The 27364-nt window shown below is 38.2% G+C and overlaps 1 protein-coding gene across 10 annotated transcripts in view; it reads right to left on the minus strand.

Annotated features, from left to right (window-relative positions):
- EHBP1 (EH domain binding protein 1) overlaps positions 1-27364 on the minus strand; it is a 226635-nt gene that overhangs the window by 81081 nt on the left and 118190 nt on the right. For all 10 annotated transcript variants that reach the window (XM_049799736.1, XM_049799732.1, XM_049799731.1 and 7 more), the window contains 2 exons: positions 1339-1517; positions 655-703 (listed from right to left, as the gene is read on the minus strand). In XM_049799736.1, the coding sequence (XP_049655693.1) occupies positions 655-703; positions 1339-1517 (228 nt within the window). The remainder of the gene's footprint in view (positions 1-654; positions 704-1338; positions 1518-27364) is intronic.

Below are 27364 nucleotides of genomic sequence, written 5' to 3' on the forward strand. Positions count from 1 at the left end.
GCTTCTTCCAGAGAAACTTTTTACATCTTTGCATCACAAAGATACAAAGAATGGTTTAAAACAGCTGATCAACACAATGCTATTAACTATTTTGTTAATATTTTGGTTTATTTGCAAAGTATTGTCTCAACACTTTTTATGCCAAACTTTCCATGTGGCATCCACCACTTCACTCACCTGGTGCAGTATAGAAGTAGGTGTAAAATTTCATCTTTAAAAATACAAAAATCACCATCAAAGCAACATCGACCATGACCAATGCACGGAGTCCCATTAAAGCAACAGAAAGAGGAGTCTTGTGTACAACAAACCAAGAGCAGTTACGTTTTCTTTTTTTTTTTAATTACGTAGCTGATTAGAAATATCAGAGGAGTGACCACAGAGGGCTGGCCAGCCCTTTCCTCCACTTTCACGGTTAACGTAGGCCATACAAATATTAAACTCCAATGCCAGCCTTGCACTTGTTGTGAATGTTAAAGACCATGACAAACGAGAGTCAATAATGCATCCGATTTGAACTGCGGGAGGTTGAATACCTTCTGTGAGCTGCTGTTATGACCTTACAGAACAACTGCACTTTCCCCAAATTAATAAAAACCTGCAGTGAAGCCAAAATTGAAGCTATGTCTTTTTTTTTCCCCTGGCAGTTCTTACCTTTTTGTTGTTCTCTTTAATATCTTGAGGATTCAGGGACTTGTAGTCACTGAGGGGGAAAATGGCACAGTGGGTATGTACAGTATTTGATAAAAGCAGCAGTTTTAAAACAAACTGAATCTAAAAATTTGACATACAATAATATCATACAGTAACTAGCAATTTCACAGCAATTCAATCAACAAAACTAATAGTGTGGAAAATTAAAGGAATAAATAAATAAATAAACACCGATTACATGTTTCATTGCCTGAAGCTTTCCATCTAAAAAAGAAGTTAAGGCAGGGACTAGAGGCCGGCCTTGACAACCAAATTTACCAAGAGGTAATCCGTCCTTGTCAGCGTACAAAGAGCTACAGGCTTATGCCTCTCATCTCATTTCAACACCAGCACAATTTTCATAATCATCTTGAAGTCAGTTCTTTGTATACAATTAAGAAAAGAAAAACACATCACAGACAGGGGAGAAACAATTGTTTATGCAACAAGAGAGAGTAAAGAGGTCATAAAGTTTGAGCATTCATAAATCTGTTTTCTTAGAAAGGATGGTGGTTCCCTGCTTAAAAGAAAAGGGTGAAAACAGTTCAACACCTGAAATGAATAGGGACTTGATTTTTATGTAAACTTAAATGTTACATATTTCTATGACAGTTAGCTTATGCAGGCAAAGAGTATACAACTTACATTAGGTCTGGTCTAAAGTGATGTAATATTGCACAAAAGGATAAACCGTTTCTCCACGATGTAGTAAAATTGGTGATTTTCACTCCCCTATAGTTTTTTGTAACTTCTTTGCACCACACAAGCAGTGACTGACTAGCATTTGGCTTTCTCCCCAAAACAGGACTTGGTATTGGGCTTGGCTGGAGAGGAAAAAAAAAAAAAAAAGGAAAAAAAAGGGGGGGGGGGGCGGGGGGGGAAAAAAAGGGGGGAAGAATAAAAAAGAATTTAATGGAAGATGAGAATTAACATTAATTGACCTAACTAGACAATCTGTGTCCTTTGATGTGAGTTTAGGTCCTTCACAGCTGTCAGTTTACAGTGACTGTAACTTGCAAAAGACACAAATCGCAAGTTATTATCTCCAGTCGTTGCCCTTGGCACTTGTCTCCAAAGGATGTAGATATACAGGATTCCAGATCTACATAGGAGAACAGGCCAAGAACTGTACCCGTGGAAACACCACGCTTAAATATTTAAGGCATAGTCCTGCACAGCCTGTGATACACACCCTTGAAAAGATTGCCCAAAATGCAGCCGCAGAAAAACATCCCCACAAGCCCTTTCACTTTTAATGAAGATAACACTGCGACTGGATCAAAAGCCAGGCATAGCAGGGGCAGAGTTTAACCCGAGTTGTGATCTTCTATTGCGGCATGGGGATCAAAGTTGCTGCATCTGTGACATATGATTAATGCATTCATCTCATATAGGCTCCAGTGTAAAGTTTTTGGCTGCGCTCTTCCTGTTTAAGCACGTGAATGCATAAAGGTAATTAAGGCACAGTGTTTCTAAACAGCCACTTCCAACCATACCAAAGAGCTTCCTCTTCCAGGCTTTAGCTTTTCTACAAGGAAAGGGAATTTAGGCCATAAATTGTTATCAGAGGGTGGTTTCTAACAAGTATCATTAGCTAATAATGACCATTTCCTAAAAGGGTACTTTTGACACTTTTAGTAACATTTTTGTTAGCACAAAACAAGAATTACAATGGAATAAAATAATTCAGGCGTTTGGTATTTGTCAGACTGTCCGTTGTTTCTCAAATTCAGCAGAGAACTTACTGATTGCAACTTATGTTTTCAAGAAATATGCAGGCATTTCACTACAAAAATGTTGTCACTTTAAAAACTTTTTAGATGTAATTAAATAGATAGAATTATTTGACTGACATAAATCCAAAATCTGAATTATAGAGAAAGAACTGAGCCCACTTATTTTTTTAATGTAATATAATTACAAGCATAGATACACAACAAACATGCTATTTATGCACCTTATAGCTACAGAGTTCCCAAATTATGATAAAAATAGAGCAAGTAATTTACTATATCACATCCACTTAAGTTGAACAAGGCAATCCTTTTGGCCATATTACCTATTTGTGAAAGACCAACGATGCCCCCACTTGACTAAAGTATGGCAGTGCTAAGCAATTAACTGCTAGCTACCAACTGATTTATGTTTTCACTGCTGCTTCTGGGGAAGAAAATATACAGAACCAGGAAAGTAATTTTTCATTTACTGTGACAGCCCTGAAAAAGTTGTTTTGTAAACACACCCACCTCATCCTCAGACAGAAGCACTGCCAACTCATTTAGGAAATGCAAAATGTATACCTTGCTGAGATTTTTTTAAATACCTGATTATATGTACAAAATAACTTGTTAAAAAGCATTTTTTTTTTTTTAATCCTGTCAACGATTCAAATCAGTATGAACAAATCCATTAATGATGAGACAAATATCTATAAATACACTGAATTAACATCTTAACAGGGATATACAAAAAAAAGGGAAGACAAAGCAGCAATAAATTATAAACTTTCTTCACCATTAATCAGATTTTAATCAGAGAACCAAATATTGCTTAGGAGCTGCCAGACTGTTACTCCAGATTCACAGTGACGTAATGAAGGTCAGGTTTTTCTCCTGTATTTTACAACTTGAAGCAAAAACCAGTAACTAACCACTGACTCCAAATTTAAGGTACCACATTACTTAAAATATATTTGCTATCTAAATTATATATATGGAAATAACACTGCTGGGAGAAAATCATTAAAATAGCACTCTCAAGATGTGGAAAAATGATATTCTAACAATTTTTTAAAGCACAGAGCTACTTCTTCAAACCATAGAGCACTACTTGCCAGACATATTAAATGTCAACTATAAAGTCTTAATACTTGCTGCTGAAACTCTCTACAGAAATGTTAAATGCTCCAGTCACCACCTAAATACTTTCCAGTTAACTCTGAAATAGCCTTATGCGATATTACCAAATACCTTAATTACACAGCTAACAAACTGAAGATGTAACTGATCTTAAAACTAGGCTTTACAAAAGGATAGCCAAAGCTATTAAATCAATAAATTTAGCAGAATTTTGCATATTATTTACAAATTATCCATTTTTTAAAATCCAGATTACAATTCCTGGAAAAATCTATACTTAAGTTGGAACTTCTCTTCCACGTTTGTCCTTCCATTTACTTTAGATTTTCTAAAAGTATTTTATCCAGAACATGCAAGATTTAGGATGTGCATAATATACTTATATGGTTTTCTCTTCTCTAGCTGATAAAGCAGAAATTCTATATAGCTTTCTTTCCAGACTTAGTACTCCAAGTTTTTTGGATAAAGGTGAAGTTAATATTATGATAATGTTATGCTCTTATTCACCACCTGAGTCAAAGCTTTCATTATTTAATCTATGATAAAAGCATTTAACTCAAGACACACTGGGGATACATGAGTAATGGCAGAATTGAGCATGAGCACTTGACACCCCTTCAGAAGGGTTAACAAATGTTAGTTCTGATTTTTTTGTGAAGCATCATTATGAAAAACATTTTCTTTCAATACCTGTAGATTGCTTACAGGTTCAGTGCAAACACAATTACTACCAAGTGCCTATTTCTAGCCTGTATTTGTTCTATAAGATTGGTAGCAACTCATCAAATGAAATGAAAACTTAATTAGCTTTTTCTTACATAATTCTTTTAAGCACTGACTACACAATTCTTCTAAACCATACGGCAGCCATGACTTGGCTTTTTTGAGTTCAAAGGCAAAGTCCCTGAGAACCTGTTTGGAAATGCCATTAAAAAGCATGAGATGCCCACAACAGATTGCCAGATCTGCTTGCTGATCAACAGGTTCCTGAATCTAATGCAACTGATTTTTATCCAGCTGCAGATTAACTGCACAGCAAGTGCAGAGGTTCCAGAGCTGGTCCCTCACATGCTAGCTCAGATCGAGATGCAGCATTGTGTGGGTGGATTTATCAGCTGGAGTCAGCACTAGCTGTTTCACAGACAACAGAAGCACTGAAGTCTCTTTATTCTTTTTTCACATGTTCTCAAAGCTTAATTAATACAATTTATAGTGTATGCATTTTTCCTCTTGGGAGATTATCCATTCAGATCCTTACTCTACATTAACAAGAGGACAGTAGCTTTAAATATTAGGTTGCATCCCTACATTTCAAAATATTTAAATAATTGTTTTGCTGCTCTCAGGAATGCAGCACCAGGTGCACTGATGGTTCTGACACACATAGGCCAATGCTCAGGAGAAGAAAATCAAGATGGAACTGGTGATGGGAACACAGGGCTACGAACCAAGCCCTCGTATGAGGCATGGGGAGCAGCCAGAATTAAGACTGTAGAGGCTTAGTCTGAACAACACTCAAGAGCTTGTTGACAGGTTGCATGGGGGTAGAGGAGTTTAAACAGACAAAGAGGCAGTGTTGAAGGCTGGAAGAGAAAGATGCTGAGAGGAGTAAGAAGAAAAAAAAAGTATGTAACAACTATGGGAATCTGGGTGGAAGACTTATGTGGTTTGAGTTTTATATTAATGAACACAACTCCCCAAAGAGGAAAGGAGTTTAGAGAACAACCTAGGAACTGTAATTAACTGCAGGAGGAGAGGAAGCTGAGATTGAGATAGGGCTGAAAGTCAGAATAGGGAAGACCGACAAACAATCAACAAAAAAGTTCTGTTCCTCAAGAAGCAAGTACAGGCAACGGTCTCTTACGTATTTTACTGAGCAAAATAAAAGGGATTTTCCCTTACCCCTATCAAAACTACAATGCTGTCTGTGGTCACTGAAAATTGTGAAACCATTAAAATGCAAGATAAGGTAAATGAAGTAACACACAACTAGGTGAGACAAAACGTGCAGCATGTGGCTGGATGCAGAAAAGGTTTGGAAAACTCAGCTGAACTGAGTGCTCTGAAAAATGGTATAAAGGTGCAATGTAAAGAAGACACCCATATACATTTTAGTCAAACAGATAATTTTACATCATCAAGATGATACTCTAGAATTTTTTTTTTTTAAACAACACAGTGCTCTACTAGTAGGAATTGCTTAGCCCGGAAGTATTCTAATTGAATATGACAAGGTCTGTACGTGTCCAAAGTGCATTCAATTTTGTTTATTATGGGCTGTGGAACAGTCCAGATGTAAGTCAAAAGCTGATTTTTTAACTAGTATCAGGACTAAAATAGGATATGGAAATCAAGCCTTTCTGTTTTATTCCAAAGATGGAAAAAACATCCTCATGACCCAACTGTGCTGAGATGTTCTTTATTTAGGCTAGTTAGTTATTTTTTAAGTAGCAGGTCACCATAACAATACGATGGCTTCAGTGACACAACAAAATACAAACATCATTGCTCTTTGCTTCTGGTAAGGGAAGTGCATGTATATAATAGAAAATATACATTTCCAGGAAAGAAATGTTAGGACCTCTGCTATCCTGTTACTCTGATACACAAACTTACCAGCTTAGGAGTACATTCTTTAACTTTGTTGCTCTCTATTCGCATGGCATGGCATATAATTACAAAAACGTCTCTAGTTCCTACTACCCCTAACAATGAAGGACATCTGAAAACCCAGCTGCTTGGTACAAGTTATAGATTCACTGAATTTGTTTCCTGCATATGATTAATAATAAGTATTTAGATAACCTCCAGGTTTCTCCAGCATCAGACATCTTTGCCTTCCTCACTCTTCTGATTGTGCCTACAGCTAATGTAGATATGCAACAAAATATGAACTTTTATCTTAAGAGGCTTAGGCGTAAGCTTTTAATTCCTTATAATTTTACAAGTTTAATTTTGGCACAAGCAAACCAGTCCATGTTCAATCACAACCTTAAGATTCAGACATCTGCCCGATCTGACATGATGCTCTCATGTTTGAACCTGGCAAGGTAAAGAGGAAGGTGAAATCCTTGGGACATGCCTCAAGTTAGCTGTTGGTCAAGTAGATGAAATTGCCTCATTCTAAAGGGTCTTCAGTTGCCTGTTACATATTTTCCATGAGGCTGGAAAGAGCTTTTCCAAACTATGTCTGAGAAAGGAAAGGAAAGCAGCTAGAGTATGTACATGCTACCTAAAATGCCAGGACGTGGAACAAACATAACTTTCTAGACAACAAAAATGGCGGACCCTCTCAATCTGGGAAGAAAAGGCAAGCAATCAAAGCCTCTTGGATATTCTGCTCTCCTCCTCTGCAGTTTTCCAAATAATGCCTATTTGCAAAAGGCAGCCATTTGCTCACAGCACTGTGGAGAGGATTGACATGCTGTGGAATGGAACAATGTCTTGCAAGGTTTAATCCACCCTGATTTGCCTCTGAAAATAATTGGGATGGGGGTAGGTGGTTGGTGCTTTCAGTATGTTTCCACTTTATTAGTTGGAGGTGGACAGACAATGTGGTCCCATGTCATAAACTGTGTAATGTTAACTGAATACTTTGGACCCAAGGGAGAACTGATTAAGATAACACCTGCCATCAAGAAGCCCACATACCACAAGACCCCATTACTGAATTCCCTCTCCTAGACAGCCACGGCTTCCTATTGTTTGCTACTCTCCTTTGCTGACTCACATCTAAACTTAAGCAGTTTGTGCTGTACATAGCTGAATCATATACACAACAGTTGCCCTTCAACATGCCGTCATTTCTGGTTCCAGCCTGTAAGGTTTAGCAAGTCCTTCGCACTTGAGTTAGTTTCATCCACATAACTTTTACTTGTCCAACCCCACAAATAAACATGATGATGGTATTTTTTATTCTAATCTTCACTACCCATTTCTTCTTACACTGCGCCTATGTCACTACTCAAGGTAAAAAGTTGTTGCTCAGTTTTTATTATCCTTAACCTACAGTGTAAGGCACTCAGCTTCATTTAAGCAGTACGATGCAAATGCTACATCAAACACAGCATTTCAACTTGCCTGTGATCTCCAGCATGATAACTATCACACAGTATTAGGGCATTCTATGATAGGTGAGTGAATATATTGACATGATAAGAGACTCACAACTGGTATTTTACAAATTGGGAAACACTCTGAATTAAATAACTTACTTGAGCCAGTAAAGTGAATTGATTATTACAAGAACTCAAAGACGCTACCTAACTCGAATCTGGTGTATGCACCCACAGCATCCCATCAAAGCAATCCTCCTGACTCCAAGGGCAGGTGACAGTGCTCAGAATAACCAAAAAACAACTTCCAGACTTAGACAAGTTAAGAAGTTGTCTAAGACCTGGCTATCCCAAAGACAGGAACACATCATTTGTAGCCTCAACACTGCTCTGGGTAGCTTGCTCAGTGTCACACACCAGTTCTATGTCGTGAGCTCTGTCCAGTCTTTCTGTGGCATTCAGCTGGCATAACAAAGAGACTGTGCTCCATTAAACACCTGCCAACTGTTATGAGAAAATAAAATGGCAGTCCTGCAGACAGCTGCCTCTTCTATTACAGGGTTACTTCTGCTCCAAGCACTGAGGAAGTGGTCCAGCCCAAAATCATGGTATGTAGTCATACAATTGAAATGTGTACATGTATACAACCTACAGGCATACAGTGCACAAAGATGGGCGAGGTTACAGTAACAGAGGCTACCTTAAATCTGGCAATTCATAATTGCTAAGTACTTCATTTTGTAATTTTTGTAATTATCTGGTAGCCTCCTTTCGGCTTTTCGTTTGTCTAGTAATGAAGTAACTTCTTCTTTCGGGGTTTTAGTTTGGTTTTCATTGTTGGGGATTAAAAGGATAAAAAACCCCAAGTATTTGGGAACTGAACTCTAAACCTTCAGAACCACAAGCCACAACACATCAACTACCGGACAATTTCCTCACTTGGGCAACAGGACATGGAGCCTGTCTGCTCATGGGAATTAATTAAGAACAAGACAGACTTTATTTCAAGATGACTACCTCCCCCTGTAGACGTTCTTAATAGAGAATAACAGTACCGCACAAGGGCAAGGGTAGCTACCTCACCAGGTTGAGAAGCCCTAAATTTATTAGCTAATGGCAAGGAGAAGATTATGTTAATGAGCTGGTAAATGAGAAACAAATCTGAGGCAACATAATGAATTGGTTACTTACGTGCAAGTAATTTCACCCAATGGTCAGTATGGCCATGAGAAAAAAAGTCATAGTGAGCACCTTCTCAGACTCAACTATTATAAAAGGATTGGCTGAGGCTCGTCTAGCTTCTCTTCCCTGAGGTCGCATAATTTTTGTCTTGAATGACATATTTTCAATTAAAAAAAACACATAGGAAAAGGTATATAATTCATACCATTAAGCAGAAGCGAATGCTGAGCTCATTCTCTGATGAGTAAATATATTTGTAATGTAACAGTATGAACAGGTCACATGCAGGGATGGGGCCTTATTTTTTCTGCTCTCATAAGACAGGCAATTTCCTTGTGTCCACCTTCCTTTCTCCAGCTGCCCCAGTGGCACATGGGCTGAAGTCTCTGCTCCTGTGTAATCTGTGCTGGAAGCCCAGATGAGCTACCAGGATGCTGCCGGTTCACAATCCCTGGCTTTCTGCCATGATGGGAAAGTTCAGGGTTTTGGGCAGTTGCCAGAATTAAGCAACTTAAACCACAGATGAGGAATAGCAATTTTCAAAGCTTTTAACTTTGTTAAATGTGAACTGAACTAGCAAAACGTACCTCCCTGGGCCCAAGGCTATCTCTGCCACATTTCAAAGGCCTGTAGCAAACAATGGAAGTGTTAGAGCTTGTCAGAAAAGGTCACAAGAATCTCTTCTAAAAGAAAGCACAAGGCAAACTAAAAATGAGAGTCACTGCCAATTGTTCCTAAAAACAGTGAACTCTTGTTGCTTTTGCAGGAATTTCTTTTGACATCAGCCATTAAATAAACGCAAGTCATTCTCCCACTCTTCTGAACATTTCAACAGACATTGTTTCCACTCTTTGAACATTTCAACAGATGTTGTTTTTTCAGGCAACCTTCTGATGTTGTATCATTAAAGTGACATTGCTCCATAGAACTTTATAGATACCTACTTTGTAAATCTACTGCATCATTTAATGCACAGCCATAGGCAGATCTATGGAAGTATTAGTCTTTGCCTATGAGAAATCTTGTTTTAAATACTTGAGAACAGAACACAGATGCCAAGATTTGTGCAGGTATTGCACTAACAAAGGAAAACAATCTCTGTGCATGGAGAGGCTTAGAGCACTCGGTATTTTTAAGCCTGGTATTGATGACACAGAACCTGGTGTGGTGCCTCTGAAGGCCAGAGTACACCTCTTAACTGAGGGTGGAAATAAAATAAGCATATTCTACGATCCTGCATGAGGTGCTGGTTTCCATGAGCTTACAGGCATAAAGATGGCTATTCTTGAGAAAGCTCCTTAGGATAGCTATAGTTAAATAAGAATTTAACAAAAACAAATAAGTTTTAGCCTTGATAAACTACTGCATTGGCAGCCCACTCTATGCAACCAATCATAAGGTGGAGATTAATAAAAATATTGCTTTACCACTCAGTGGTAAGGAGGAGCTATCCATATATGATGGGGAGACATCTGAAATGCTTAATGACTTTCTTTTTTCTTCATCCGTCTTTATTCTACAAGCCAGATGCAAGTTGGAAACTAGCATTACTAATGTCAGACACAAAAAGGTCAGATTTCAGCCAGGTGTGGAAACAGCTTAGACAAGCCAGATGCTTTCAGATCAGCTGAACACATTTAATGCAGTCCTGGCATACTGGAAGAACCAATGTGAAACAACATCTGAAATTAACAGTCAGTTGAAGATAGGCAAGATACTAGAAGAGCAGGAAAGGACTACATTCCCTTCCAATCTTTAAAATCATAAAAAAAAGACAAATCAGAAGAATGCAGACAAGCTAACGAAAAAGACGTGGAACAAATAAAGTTGCTTTTTAGCATGTGGAAGTCAAAAGGAGACAAGCAACAAACATTAATTTGTCATCAACAAATCATGACAACCAGTCCAAGCTCCTTCTATAAGAGGGAAGCAGGCAGGAAAGGGGAGAAGCAGCAGATAACATGATTGTAGCTCTTTTTATTGTCTCTCAAGGTGCTCTCATAAGGAAGCACAGAAAATGGAGCCTTAATGAGACTCATATAGCATAGGTGCAAAACAGGCTGGAAAATTATATCCAAGACTAGTTTTAAATGATTCTGGGAATTATGCATTAAAAGGGGGTCTGCAAGAGTATTGCTTGGGTTCAGTGTTGAAAGTCTGAATTAGGAAGGTGGATGAAGCTGGGATGGACATCAAATGCACTAGAAGAAATCCAATCATATAAAAAGGAGAAAAGGTCTGAAGAAAACAGGATGAAATTCGATAGGTACAAGTGCAACATAGGAAGGAGTAATTTACACAAATGCAGGATGAGGAAGAACTGGTTAGGTAACAGTTCACAAAAGGATGTGGGGGAAACAGTCTATTCAAGCTGAAACATAAGTCAACAACATCAGGTTGTTGTGAAAAAGACAAACATCATACTGAGACGTACAGTCAGGAATAAAGCTTGCAAGACATGTACTGCCTCTCCCACTCCACTCAGCTTCAATAAAGCCGCAGCAGAGATATTATGTTCAGTCTTCCCTCATGCAGAGTGTAAGGAAGATGAGCCCAAAAAAAGATCCAGGGGAAAAAGAAAAGAAAAAAAAAACACCACAAAACCCAAACATGAAGAAAACTGGAGCAAATTTAGGTCATTTACATTAAGAAAAAATGATAAAGGAATGTGGTTAAGTCTTCAAGCATGTAAAATTCTGAAGAAGAAAGAAAACCCTTTGTTTCCCATGCCAGCATTTACCAAAATGAAGTTACACGCTTTAATTCCAACAGGTCAGACATTGGGAGGAGCAATCTCTAAGACAGTACAATGAAGCACTCAGACTGCCTTGGAAAGCCACGGACACTTCATCATTGGAGGTCTTTAACAACAGGCTGAAGAAATCTTTCATTTTGTAAAATTGAACTTGCCTTCAGGGAAGTTGAAGGACCAAGTGATCTTTTAAGATGTGTTTCAGACCTACCTTCTCCGTGTTTCTTAACTCCAGGTCCTACAGGAAAAGGACACAGCTGGCACAGGCTGCTGCCACCAGCGAGCAGGAATCTGACAGAGCCCCTCTGCTCTCCAGCAGCAGGGCAAGCAAACTGAAAAACCCCCATTTCCCACTGAGCAACACCCCATGCTGGCCTCTCAGTTCATGTCACCCACCAAGAAAAAAATACTTCCCTCTTAAAAAATTAAGCCTAGGGTGGGGGTCCAGATATTATTTGTTTCATAAGCAACTCATGCCCCAATTAACCTGTATTAATCAGATTTCCTTGCAAACCACAGTATATTTTGGTTTTTTCCTGGCACGTAGCTATCCGAATACACAGTAAGTTCAATAACCACTAACACAACTCTCCAAATGAATAATTGTACAAAGTATGTCTTTTTCTCTTTTAGTTGTTTAGGAGTCTGGCTGTCAAAGAAGTATAATCCCACCACTCCAAGTGGTCCTCATGAACACTAGCAGAGAGGAAGGCTCTCTCCCATTCAACACATCTCCCTAGAAAGTTACAAAGCCACTTTAAAATCTAGGATACATTAGAAAGGTTACTTCATCTACAAGGTAAGAGTTCAGGTCAAACCCAGGACAACAGTCAGAATAAGAAAATACCTGATTACAGCTGGGTGAAATTAGGTATTTAGGCAAACAGTAAGACATAAGCAACATTGGTAACTGCTGAATCAGCTGGATTTAGCTCTGTCACAGCAGAGATGTCACAAGCAGAGTGAACTGGGAAACTAATTACTTTAGATATTTTTTCTTTTTTTTCTTCCTTTTTTTTTTTTTTTAATTTTTCTAGAAAAAACAAGGTAATGCTTGAAAAATTCTTCTATACCAGAAACAGAATGCTTCACTTACAAACACCATTCATAAACAGGACATAAACCCCAAAAGTATTATTAAATAAATAAAGAAAGTGAAAAAATAAGGAATGGCAGATTTGAATATTCTTGTTTTAGTTGCCCAATGGAACAAGCATTATTTAAGCAGTGTGAAGGCAGATTGCTATCTTTACCTCATTGAATAGTAACTTATTCTGTGAATAGCCCCCATGGAATAACAGCCACTGCTCAAGGATTCAATAGCTTAATGAACATAACAAGACTGGCACAATCTGAAGCTTAATTTGCATGTAGTTTGAATATTTTTGCGTTATTAGTTTCATTTAAAAATAAAAATACATGTAAAAGTAACAGCAATTCAAGTGTCATTTGGCTTAACATATATTTTTCTAGGAATTCTTATACTATCCAAATTTGCTAATTGCTAGGACTTGTGCAGCTAAAAGGAGAAATAAATGTTAAATGAAAATATCCTTTTTGTTTTTTAATACGTAATTAACACAGGCTTTTCTAGCTTCAAAACTGGCAAATCTATCCTCTTGAAAAATACTCACGTAATTTTCATGCTACAAATTAAATTTGGTGTGGTTATGCTTTTAGCACTCAACAAGTAAAAGCTTGCAAATGAAAAGCTGAAGCATAAAGGTATGGCAAGTCTCATTTAAGAAATCAAAATCTTTGGGAAAGAGGAATTCTCTCCTGCAGAAGTCAAGAAAAGCTGCTAATAATTAAATACTGCTTTTGATTAACACTTTACACTACATATTTATTTTGAAAGTCCTTATTTAAGCAGATCATGATATAAAACTAATCAAATCACTGTACTTCACTGCCTTATGATGCCTGGCTAATAACCACACAACAGTTGGAAACTGTCAAAATATTTTACAGCTCAATTGTAATTACCATCCAAGTCTAAGCATGCAGTAATTGGGCGTTAGCCATGTTCTAGGGGTGTTACAGCAATACACAGCAGTCAGTTCTTCTGTTTCATTTTTTACACGTGTAAAACTCCTGAATGATCCCCAGGATCTACTTCATAAAATTTTGAATTAAATATTACTACGTTGTCTGCAGAGATCTCCCTTCCCCCCCCCCCTTAATAAAATAGAGTATTTGTGTCAACATTTTAAAAATCAGCTTAACATTTGGAACTACAGAATTTGTTCAGCAGCTTTTTTTTTTTCCTAGTTTAAATTCCCTTAAGTAAAAAAAAAATATACTGTCAGATAAATAGAAATTAAACATTTTGAGCAAAATATTACATGGTAAATATAGTAATATTAAAAGCTTTGAGACAAACTGCTGATTTTGACTTCAAGGAACAAATTTTGCTGGTCAAAAATAGAGAAAATATTCCAAGCTGCTGAGAGAAAAGAAGTACTGCTACAATATGGTAACATGAGGAACTTGAAAGGGTTTTTAGCATGTACTATTATAGATGTAATGCTCGTAATACTCATGAGTATTGTATACAGATGATAGCCCAATAGGTCTTCCTGAACAGACAACTCTATAGGGGCTTCTAATTGTTTAGCGTTGGTATTTCTAAGGCAGTATCAGAGATACAGATTCATGATTCACTGATCTTTCAACACTATTTGAACCATTAATCCATGCATTAACTGTCACTAATGCCACAGTGACAAGACAGATGACATCACTGGATCCCTAATACATTACTGTCCAATGGATTAAAACCCTTAAGACATGTTATGCCTTTGAGCTGACAGGTTATAAATGGAAAGAAGTGTTAAATTTTAAGAGTCCTTTGGACTTAATTTACATAGTTGGGTTAAATAAAATCAAGCACTCTTGAAAGAAAGGCTCTCAGTTGGTCCCAAGATGATGCAATGATTAACATGCTTCTGGTGTGAGCTGTTCGTGATTCCAAATATTCATCTGCAGATGGGACTAGGAAACACCTAGATGGAAAGACTGCACCAGAAGGCTTCAGTCTTCCAATCAGTAATACCAGTGCTATTAGAAGGAGCTGTGGGGGAAGGTATCAATTGCTCTCCCTTGGCTTGGGGGGAGAGATGAGTTTTATCAGAGGACCCCAAGGAGCTATAGGGGGGAAAATCTCAGCCAGCACAAATGCAGAAAACTCAGGCTCAAGTCTCATACATCATCTTTAACAAGTCTGATCACATCCAGGTGTTGCAACATGTAGAGCACTTATCATTCACGCATCTCAGTCTCTTGCAGTATTTTTCACTGCATGAGCACCTCAGGATAGGTGGAGGAGGGAAAAGAAGGGAGCCTTCATTCCTACACAGGAATTTCCATGCTTTGGGAAGTGTAAATTAGAGCATTACTACTAGTCTGACAGTAAGTTTGCTAATAAATGTGTAGCAACATATCTAATTGCATAAGAAGAGATTAAATTATTATGACAATCTTTTAAATAGGGAGAATAAAGAGAAGAGAAAGCATACGTAAGGGAGAGCTCTGGTAACATGGCAAACTAGCTGTAACTTCTAAACTTTGATAAATGTGTAAGAGCCAAAGTATTTTATACTTTGTTGATACTGCTCAAAATAAGCTTCCAGTGGAATCTACAAAGTTTGTTCTAATACTGAGTATTAGTTCCAAGCTAGATGAGTTTCTAAAAGTTATTTAAAGGTGTAGGATCCATCACCTCAAAAAAATGGAGTTTGCAGGTTACTAGGCAACTCTCTGCAGCAGAAGCGTGACCCAAGACATGACTAGTAAACAAGTACAGTGACATCACCTGACTAAGATCCACCTTGCCTTTAAAGTTGCACAAGGGGGGAGTTCAAAGAGCAGTTTTGCCTACAGTTACAATAAAATTTACAGACTACTCAAATAGAAGTGCTAGTGGCAGAATGATGAGTTGATAAAAATACAGTGTGCATGCTACTTCAGTCATAGGGTAGTTTCTCACTGAGAGTCACGTAAGTTTGGGGGTTTTACCATTTGTAAATACTTAGAAGTCATTTTGCAATGATTTCTATTATCTCTTATTTATAAAACCTTGGCAGTGTTAAGTGCTGCTACTGTTTCATAGCTTTTCAATCCCTTCTGCAAGTTTGCAGGGAAAAGAGGAGGCCACTGGACTCAAAAGAAGAGTTTAGGTAGACAAGATCGCTCTCCCAGTACCCCTTCTGCAGCTGGTAGAGATGGGTTGTTCAGAAGACTCTTCAGAGCAGAAGTCTGACCTAGATGCTCCACACTGCCCTTAGGGGATGCTGTCTCTGCCCACACATTATGGAAAACTCCAGAGATCTCTTATGTCCTAAATCAGACATAAGCAATACAGTTGTAACTAACTTCACTACAGAAAGAGGTCAAAAGTGACATTCTTATGGAATCTAAACCTACAACTGGCGGCCAAAATCACCAACCATTTTTCAAAAGAATCCTAAGTTGAAAAGTACAAAACAGAAAATGAGACCATAGTAGGATTTGACCTGCCTCCTACCCCATTTTTACTCAATAAATATGAAAATAGCCCATTTTAAATATAACTTTTTTTAAAAAAAGCTAATCTATTTCTCAAATAGTTCCCAAGCAGATATGAATTTTCCAGCATTATTCATTTCACCTGGGTGGGGCTCCACACAGAGCCTGTCACTCTTGCCAAAAGCAGCAGGGACAATGTTCAGGAGTTTAAAGATGTGAAATTGCTAAAAACTGGTCAGAAAGCAGACCCACTGCATGTTCTTTGTTTCTTTACTCTTTTTCTTCTGTATTGGGCATGAAATATTGGCAGAGCAACTGTCTCAGACACAGTGGAAGTGAAACAAGTAGTGATGAAGAACAAATTACATGTCATCTGTGCACAAAAAAATTGCACAACACCCAAGATCTGGAGCAATATATTTCATTTGTCTGGGGACCAGTCACAGTACTGGTTTCCTCCAGAAAAAGAAGTAAACATTCCTCCTAAAAAGATGAACGTGCTCTGAAGCAAATCACTTAATGTCCTATGTGCTGTATGGGTTCTCAGACTCTTTTAAGTACTTGCAAAAAGACAGATTCTAAGTGTTTTTAAATCAACCAATTCTATGTCCAAGGAGCCCAGAAATGGAAGAACATTTCAGAAACTTGGAAGCTCTCACTGGAATTATCTTCTGATTATTCATTATTACTCACACCTACGTCACATTTTGGTTCTAAATTTGAAACCAAGAGTAAATATGCAAACATAAAAAAAGATACTGTAGTAATAATAAAACCTAATTTTAGTAGGCAAACCTCAAAACCTGTTTTTTGTAAAAGCCTAACATTGTTGCTAGAAATAAATGTAAAAACAGTTAAATGCATTTGCAGAGAAAACTCCTTCCCTGGAAACCCCATAAAAGCATTTTTTTTTCTTTTTACTTTTTTTTTAATAATAGTCCATTAGCATTTTAAGTACAATAGAAGCATTGCTGTTACAGTTACAAGAATTTGAGCATTGAAATGATATTTGGTTTGCTATAGTTTTATACTTAAGCCTATTGATTGGGTTCTGGTCTACACACCCACGTCTCAATACAAAGGATAAAGTCACATTATGTTACTGAGTCGTTGCTGTCAATGAAAATAATGACAGACTACTTACCAATAGTACAGAGTACCATATGGGCACTTTAGAAATGCATCAATTCTTCAGCGTTACTTTAGAGCGATAAAACCAAAGCTTTTCGTGGAGTTCTTGAGAGCACTTTGGCAACTTTATGAAAAGGGGTCACAGTGTTATTAAATATGGTTGAGTAATTAAGCATATTCTAGGATGAAACACTTTAATCATGATCTGCTAAGCCATCTGTATCAAATTACTATCTGAATTCACTTTTTAGAAAGTTTGCACGCAGACAATAAAGTTATATTTGTTATATAGAAAGGCATACATGTAATAAATATACCTTTCTATATAACAAATAACCATACTTATTATAGTAACAAATATACCAAGATATAAGTTTATATATACCTATATATACACACACAGAAAGAAAATATACACACTGTATCTCTCTATAAATATATATATTAAAAAAATAACTAAGGTCACTTGAAAAAACAGAAACACATTCTTACTATCTGTTTTGTAAGTAAAAATTACTTTGATTATGCTCCAGAAGCATAAAATACAAGGCAGCTAATCAGGAAAAAAAAAAAAAAAAAGGAATACAAAAATATTACACTATTTTTATTTACAATTATTTCAGGTGGTGTAACATTCTGGGATATTTTTAAAGTTTGATTGGCTGAGTTGGATTTCAAAGATCTATTTGCACTGAAGCAGGTCAGGAAACATGACCTTTGCAAGACTAAGATTACAGTTCCTTGACTCAGAGGTGTTGATGAAGTGAGGGAGAATGGAGATTTTGCCTGGCCCACCAAAGAAAAGGAGACCGTACTCTTGCTTGTGGATTGCCCTTCAATGATACAAAAGACAACTAAGGAACTAAAAACTGCTCTCACCTGCCCCAGTTCATACTCATGGAAACTTGGATGAAAAGATTTCACTGCTCAGGAACTTAATTCAGGAGCAACTAAAGGACTTCAACTTCTTGTTGCCTTCAGTGGACTCTGCATGAAGTCTCATGAACATTTACAAAAAGCCAGGTGCCTAATAGTCACCATCCAACTGTTATTTCAAAATACATTTCTAAGTTTTTGCTGTTGCAAATATGACAGCCTTTCACATAATTGTGCATGCATAATCAATGCCAGCAGTTATGCAGACACTTGTGAGCTTAATGTCTGTCCCTACAGTGAGCCCACAGAGAAATAAAGACTACTTTCTACAGCCACAGTGGGCGTGTATCCACTCAATTCAAATAGCAGAGTTATATGCTCTTGGTGCTAAAGGTGCCAGGCATGCATATAAAGTTGTTCCTACTCCCAAAATCAAACATTACAGTATCTTCACTAAGGTAACAAAAATTACTAATGAGGCTTCCAGTACCTAAAGCCATGTTCTTCAAGATATTCAATCTGAGGTGACAACTTTTTCTTTTTTTAAATATCTGTTGAAAGACTCCTTTTTTGGGAGATGGTAGACGTGTTACAACTACCGAGTTTACAGTGGCATGTCTGTCATCAGCTACTGGGTAACCCACAGCTCGCCTCATCAAGTTCTGCTCTAAAGGAGTATGGGAAAAGGCAGGATAAGCTTTATTAGAAGATGTTTTACCATGATACATCCTCTGAATCCAAATGATTTTTCTACAGAGAGAGACTTCCCTCTCAACAGTATAGATGTCTTTAAAGTGTAATGTAGGCATTTAATCAGTGGGTGTTTAATCAAGCTTTTAAATATTACAGTTGAACTTCTATTATATTAAGCTCACCAATATTTTTCGTAACATTTACAACATGATTTCCTTAATTACTTCAGTTTCTAGCTAGCTCCTTTAAAGCCCTTTCACTGAGCTAGAGCACATGATTTCATTCACACTTTAAAAGCCTTTCCCACGCATGCTTTTCAAAGCTGATTTTCTGAATTATACATATGAACTATATTTAAAATTTGTGCATTATTCATTACTACAAACTATGAAGTATCATTTAGGAATTAACACAACTATCTACTAAACTGCAAAATAGCTCTTGTCAATAATGAAACCAAGTGAGTTTTGAAGAATTGGTTGTATTTTTAAAAGGTAACCAAATACTTCTATAAAGTACAAAAATATTTCTCTAAATCTATCAAGAAAAAACGTATGCATGTCTTCTTTTTATTGAGATGAAAACAAATTCAGTATATCTAACAGGCTCATAAAGTATAAAACTACTTAAGATATATCAGAAAAGAGTTCTGCTTTAAATATATTTTCAACCTTTTTTTTTTCCCTTTCTGTAACAGTCTCTATATAGAGTGTTTGCACTGTATGCATTTGAGATCCATCTATATGCTTCTGCACAGGATAAACCAAATAAAAAAATACAAGCAGGATCTGGATTTTGTATTCACATGGCTTATTCTCCATAGAAACAACATTACCTTTTTTCCTTATATACCATTTATGTGCTTTAAAATAGCTCAGAAAAAACATGAATCTAAAATATGTTACAGCACACAAACCCCTCAGCTCATATAGCAATAGTTGCAGAGAACAGATCATTCTTCTGAAAGAGTAGAAAAAAATATTTAAAGGGAGGCAGTGAGTCAAAAAACATGCATGTAGCTTGACTTCAATAAAACCTGGGATCACTCAGTTCCTTTGGATTGTTTTCTATTTATTTTCTTTTCTTTCATGAGGTTAATTTTTTAGGAAATTGTTGTTCCCCCCCCCCCCCCCCTTTTTTTTTGTCACCACAGACACTCCCTTTAGGCAACCCGTGCATCAACAATCCTCCCACGTTCAAAGTCGGCTACATCTGTTGCTCTTTCCCATTGTTGAAAATTCCTGCCTTAATCCTATTTGACTTTATTCATGCAAAGGTCATCCTGAATTCAACAAATGGAGGAGCGATAGCAAGCACACTGTTGAACATGGCTAAAAAATGCTGTTGTAGAACATGCAGCTAGTGTGCCGGCGCTATCTCAGAAGTACTTGCTTTATTATGCAGCTTCTAGTCCTCATAGCTGTGTTGCAATGTGAATTGGCAACATTATTTCTTCTAGCAACTCAGGAATACAACAATTTCCTTCTAACTGGCTTGATTCTCTCTCCTTAAAAAGATTTGCACTTAACTCCTATTTGCTAGTGAGTATGCGTACAACATACATATATAATATTTGACTGTTTCACATGCCCTAGGGTTTAGCTTCTGGCATATATGGCTTCCTTATTTCTCCTGGTTTTTACTTCTCAATATATCTAGCTTCACAAATCTATTTAATTAACCAGCCCATCTAAAACTAATGGTGATCACTTTTAAATAAATGAGGCAAAATTCTGCCTAAAAATACTTTTACAAAGCAGGGCAGAACCGCTAATACAAACACCTCATTTTAGGGCCATCACCGTACTGTAGATTTGCTCACAGAAGCCGTCTATTTTGGTTTTAGGCTCATTTTTCTTCCCCAGCAACAGAAAAATAAAAGCATTCTAGCTCAGACCTGTGATTTATTCCTATAGTTAAGTATCTGATCCAAACCAAAGAAAGATTAGCAGGAACAGTGAATTAGTAAGCAAACCAAAGTTAACCATCAGTCTAATTTATGAAGGGAAGATAATTATTTTTGTAATATGTCCATAACCCATCATGACAGAAGCAAAGGAATATTTATTCATACATACTTATTTCCAATTTGAGGTGCTTGCCAACCATGATGAACCAAACCCACCCTTCAGGCAAGCAGAGAAAAAGGCTATTGTTAGTCTCGGTCCTTCACGGAGCACTTCGCTGGGGGCTGCAGACAGTGGAGAGTGCACCCAAGACTTGAACTATCTAAACCAGTTCCACAATAAAGCTAAAAGTTAAATGCTACAATAACGTCAGCTTATTCAAATTGTGTTTAGGTCCTCGTTAGGTGCAAGGGAACACTGGAAAAATCAAGTCTTATCAGGTTTTTGTTGTGAAGATTTGGGGGATTTTTGTTTTGATCATAGTTTAAAAAACGTCTTAGGAGAGTAGAAGTGTTCCTTCTTCTACCTTTAAAGAGCAAAGCTTGAACTAAACAGGAGTAATAGTCTGTGAAGCCAAGCATGCAAATCAAAGCCCTCCACGTCCTTTGAAAAGGTTAACATGAATGGCAGGAAGGTGGTTATCCTCCAGTACCTATGCCAGGAGCCCACAGCCCCACACCATCTGCCTGCCTCCTCCCAGCTCCCTTCCACCGTAGGAGCAAAGGCAAATAACTTAAAGGGAATAAATAAAAGGCCCTCATCATGGATAAGGATTTTCAGATTACGTATCCCAGAAGCTAGCCCAGATCTCACTTTGAGCTAACCTAATGTGGTTGTTTTTCAAATGCTTTGGCAGGCCATGGCTGCCTCGCCTGACCAGCGGTGTTTGTACCTAATCCGGCTTGTCCTCTGCAAGAGAAACTAAACAGTACCATGAAAGCATTGACATTTAGGAACTGCAGCGCTCCAGAAACTTTAATGCTCCCAGCAGCTCCTAACTTCTTCCTTACATTTGTGTACCTTAGGGATATTTAAAGCACAGATTTCAGGCAAATAACTTTGGCACCTCCATCAGGAGACCAGTCCCCTTTGGAACCTGCAGAAATGGGTGCAATGAGACACTAGTCCAAAGGCAACGCAGAGCCCAGCTCACACTCCCTGCTCTCCCTCCAGACATCCCCCACTGTCACTCTCGCGGTCTCTCTCTCTTCTAGGACTTCCAAGTATTCAATTCACCTCCTAATGTAGGAAGCTACATCCCAGAAAAGGCAGTGTGGGTGTTCCCACCATCCAAAGGCCATCTCTCCTCTGACCTCAGCAGCCTTGAAGCAGTTCCTGGATCAGGATACATGTCTTATTTGACCAACCTTGCACTTGTTGGTAAGACAGACTACTGGGCACTTCATTCAAGGAAACTGAAAGGTTTATATAAATCATCACATATATTTACATGGGAAACATTAAAGAAATTCTAGTATTAGTATAATTTCTTGAATAAAATATGAAAAAAGTATGTTTTGTTACAGTCTACCTACATGCAATGGTGCTGGCATTTGAATAGCACATAGCAACAATATTCCCCTTTACTTCATCACACAATACACTCTATGCCTGTTGGCTTTTCCGGTTTCCACCAGAGATGGATTTTCCTCTCACAGAATGGTGCAGTTTTAGACTTCCAAGATGAAATAAAGCATATAAAAGTACTGCCATTGCATATCTAAAGAGCATATTTTTCTACAAGAAGTGAAGTAATATCTTACAATGACAAATCTGAGTACTGTAATTTATAATGTAAGTTAAATATAAAAATATGAAAAGTAAGGCTTTGAATGTCGTAAGACTGGTTAAATTACCAAACCTTATTTGCACAGACATTTTGCAGAAGTGCTAACTGGTGCAAGTTTCCTATAAATATGTTTCATTAGAGCTTAAATCAGCTAGCTTCCCTGGCATGAGATAGCAGACTATCACTGGGCATGCAAACAAATTAATTTTGGTTTTAAAATGAGAGAGAGAGAGCTTAAACAATGATGGTGACAAACAGAAACGTTATTATTGGCTTTGGACTATTATGTGAATGTGCATTCTCCTTTTCTGCCAACTTAAAAGGCCACCACAAGCTCTTGTCTACAAGCACCGAAACCAATGCCTATGTTTTCATGATTATCAGCAACACAGTGACTTTCATAAAGGAGAGAATGGTGTATACATTAATATGACAGCCTTAAGCTTATTTATCATAGTGTCCTGGTGCTATATACTTTCATCAGTTGCTAGGTATAACTCAAAATCTATCCAAGGACAAGTTCAAAAACATCCTGTGGCCTGATACAAGCTCCATGTCTGTTCACATAATCATGTATTTCCAGAGAAACACCTATTGCCAAGACTGGAGTGCAGGAGTTTCATCTACTGAGATATTCTGGGTAGCCCGGCAGGCAGCTGTGAGATGGCGATCTGTGAGCTACCAAATCCCAGGCTGACTAGTCAGCCTCCAGTAGCCACTCTGTAAAGTATGTGTCTAATGAACATAGGTTTCCACACCCTGAAGACTTGAGAAAGGATGTGAACCAAGCTGGATTCACCAACCATAACATACCTGTTGACTTTCATGGAATCACAGATTAGTTTGGGTTGGAAGAGACCTTAAAGATCATCTAGTTCTACCCCCCCTGCCATGGGCAGGGACACCTTCCACTAGACCAGGTGGCTCAAAGCCCCATCCAACGTGGCCTTGAACACTTCCAGGGATGGGGCATCCACAACCTCTCTGGGCAACCTCTTCCAGTGACTCACCACCCTCACAGTAAAGAATGTTTCCCCAACATCTAATTTAAATCTACCCTCTTTCAGTTTAAAACTGTTACCCCTGGTCCTATCACTACACTCCCTGTTAAAGCATCCCCCCCATCTTTCCTGCAGGCCCCCTTAAGTACTGGAAGGCTGCTATAAGGTCTCCCCAGAGCCTTCTCTTCTCCAGGCTAAACGACCTCAACTGTCTCAGCCTACCCTCATAGGGCACATGCTTCATGGCCCTCCTCCGGACCCGCTCGAGCAGGTCCATGTCTTTCTCATGTTGGGGGCCTCAGAGCTGAATGCAGTACTCCAGGTGGGGTCTCATGAGAGCAGAGTAGAGGGGCAGAATCACCTCCCTCGACCTGCTAGCCACACTTCTTTTGATGCAGCCCAGAATGCCACTGGCTTTCTGGCTGTGAGTGCACATTGCTGGCTCATATTCAGTTTTTCATCCACTAATTCCCCAAAATCCTTCTGCTCAGTGCTGCTCTCAATCCACTCATCACCCAGCCTGTACTTGTGCTTGGCATTGCACTGACCCATGTGCAGAACCTTGCACTTGGCCTTGTTGAACTTCATGAGGTTTGCATCAGCCCACCTCTGAAGCCTGTCAAGGTCCCTGTGGATGGCATCCCTTCCCTCCAGCGTGTTGAGCGCACCATACAGCTTGGTGTTGCTGGCAAACTTGCTGAGGGTGCACTCAATACCACTGTCCATGTCACTGACAATGATGTTAAACAGCGCCAGTGCCAATACCGACCCCCGAGGAATGCCATTGTCACCTTTCAGTAGGTTAATGGTAACTGCAGTATCCAGAAACTCGATGGATTCATGAGCCATCAACATGAGCCTTGGCTACAGTCTGGCAACAAACTGAAACTACCACATAGTAGGAAAAGCCTTTCTCAGAATGGTTTCCTGAAGGGAAAGGCATATGCTATCCTTCCAAAAAAGTGAATGAGCAATGCCAATCCAGTGCAGGAGCTATTTTCTTTTAACACTTAAAAATAACTATAGTTGAGGGTGATTATCAGTTTCCTCCTGTTCCCAGTAAATAATTCTTCACCTCCCACAGAAATGCAGTAGCATTCCTGCCCCCTGATTATCACAAAGGCAATAAAATCCATGATTGTCTAGAGACACATGACTTCAGCTTCTCTACTATGGGACACAGTTGCTGACTCTGGAACTGATGCCTGGATCTTATTTCCAATAAAGTCAACATAATGTAGGGAAGATAAGATACTAAGACTGGCTGAGATTTCAGCCAGTTGGAGTTGATATGTGTATTTTTTAATCAGCTAAACCAATGACAGGCACTGATATACATGTTATGCACTGTTCTGATACCACTTTTTGAGCCTGAACTTTTTTGTTCAATTTTTTTCCACAAAGTCAATAACAAGTGGAAGAAATTTAAAGTCTCCATCACCTCTGTGAAAGGCAGAACCTGGTTATCCAAACCACGTCAAGAACAGTAACACATATATGATGGTAACAAGCCCAAAAAGGCTTCAATTGGGCTTGACAGCACTGTAGCAGGTTGATGATTGAAGAGCTTAATTATAGCTTTGCAGTTTGTCAGAGTCACCTAAATATAGCCAGCACACCATATCTTCAAGCCATTTGAGATGATTAACTGTGGGATTATTCCAGGCTTTCAGACATTTGCATTTTTAGGCTCTCACTGATGATTCAGATTAGTTTACAGGAGGCATAGAAGGAAGACAGGAGAGAATCAAGATACTCCTTTAGGAAGTGCAAGTAGGCAATAGTATTTGGAAACAAATCTTCCTCCCAACCCAGATATGGCAAAGACTGAGCTAATACTATGGGGCCAAGAGCTGGCTGGACCTTTATGGACAGCTAGACCCTGCCTTATCTCTGACAGGTAACTGTCCCTTCCTCACCAATAGAGATGACATCAGGATCTCTAAGTAATCAAAAGGGCCTCCTCAAAGGGAAGACATTAAAGAGGCTTGGATAGAGTTTGCTACTCCAGTTAACTGATTGCTCAGGGAAGCAGTGCAAGGCAAACATTTAAAAAAAGATCAGATGAATACTGGAGATACTTGGAAGCTGTCTGGACATGGTCCTGGGCAACTGGCTCTAAGTGGCCTTGTCTGAATGGGGGGTTTGGACCAGATGACCTCCAGAGGTTCCTTGATGCCTATTTATTAGTTTCATGTTCTATCTTCACTGATCATTGAGTTCTTGAACAAGTTCTGTCCTGGAGTACCCTCTTTACCCTGCAGATACCACCAGATCAGAAGGTGCTTTCTGGAATTCTGCTTAGTTTTACATGAAACTTTTACACAGAACGGTCTTGTACAGCATACATCTCTGAACAAAGGAACTAGAAGGATTTTGATTTTTGTCATGTCAGGAGTAATAGGGGTAATTAATTGTGGATACGATTCCAGGAAAACCTAAAAATAGCATTCAGCTGTTAAAAGACCATACAACTCCCTTAAAAGAAAGCCTTTTGCAATTCACATAGATGAATTAGCTTAAGTCTATTCTCAAATGAGACATGTCCAAGACTGCTGACTGCTAAAAATTCATTGTTTTACTCTTCTCTTTCATTACCACAGACACTGCTGTTAGAAATTAAGAAAACATACACACATGCACACACACACAAATAAAAATGTGTGGGAAGTCAGATATGCCTCAGGCAAGAAACACCTTCCACCACTACTTGGGTAATGGTAAAATGTTGGATTCAGGCTATGATGTTTCAACAGCAAACAAAATTGCACTTCTGTGGAAGTGTTCCTATACCCACAATGCAAATGCTAGAAGGCTCCTTGCAGCTGATCACTGAACGAAGCAATTTTGGTGTCCAGCCATACCCTAAGGATTTGATTTTTGGGTGTAGACTTAGGAAAATATCAACCTTTCTTGCCCTGCTTTTAAGTTGGTATTTAAATTCCTCGGAATTTCACTACTGTTTTCAACATCTAAGAGTTTTGGGGTTTTTTTTAATAGAGTAACAAAATTTCAAGTATTTGGAACATGTATCTTGAGTAGAAACCTGTCGTGTGTCAAATAGTCTTTCAGGAAAAATTTCCACCTAATAAACTTGCTGATATATGATGTTAATAACAGCATTTGTATTTTTTGTGTTCAGCAAATGTGAAGAACACCATTAGCATGTGAAGGAAAAATGAGCTCCAAATACTCTGTCAAGGATTTGCAGAAACATTTTTGGAGTCTTTTTCCTTCAGCTCTAAAGTTCTAATATTAATACTGTGTTTGTGTAGTTTCTGCTCTGCAGCCATTTCCTATGAAGACAACCAAGACAGGGAATTGAGCATTTTGAGACACTTTGGTTCTGGTCAGAGTTGTAGCAGAGGCTTTCTGTGCACAGCGATCTTGGACAAAACACTGAGTAAGATACATTATTTAACCTCCCTTTACCTAAGTTTACCTCCATGGGACTATTCCACCAAGATAAGGGTGTGTGTTAAGTTCATGCTTGTATAGTGCCTATAGCTTTTGATGGGAGTTTTTTCAGAGTTGCTAAACATTGTTACTATTCTTGAGTAATAAACAAGTTATTTGTGCCAACAGCCCAAGTCCTACCTGGGCACTATTTTGTACTGCGGTGTAAAGAAATTATTTAATTTTATTTTCTTTTAAATGTCAGTACTTTTCCAAATTCCAAAAAGCATTCCAAGTAAAGTGCTTTTGATCTAACATTATTATATCATCTTTGAGCAAAACAATTCAAGCATAGAAAAAAGACGGCTTACAGAAATCTTTCTGAATTGCAAGTGACCATACAATATTTTAACACACTCAGTCAGTGAAACTTTTCACTGTAGCTGTAGTATAATAAACCAGGATGCTGCATCTGCTTTGGAGCCTTCCCTAATGGTCTCATATCCTCCAAAATCCTGTAAAAAA

Source organism: Accipiter gentilis, chromosome 5, assembly GCF_929443795.1.
Source record: "Accipiter gentilis chromosome 5, bAccGen1.1, whole genome shotgun sequence".
Classification (NCBI taxonomy): domain Eukaryota; kingdom Metazoa; phylum Chordata; class Aves; order Accipitriformes; family Accipitridae; genus Astur; species Astur gentilis.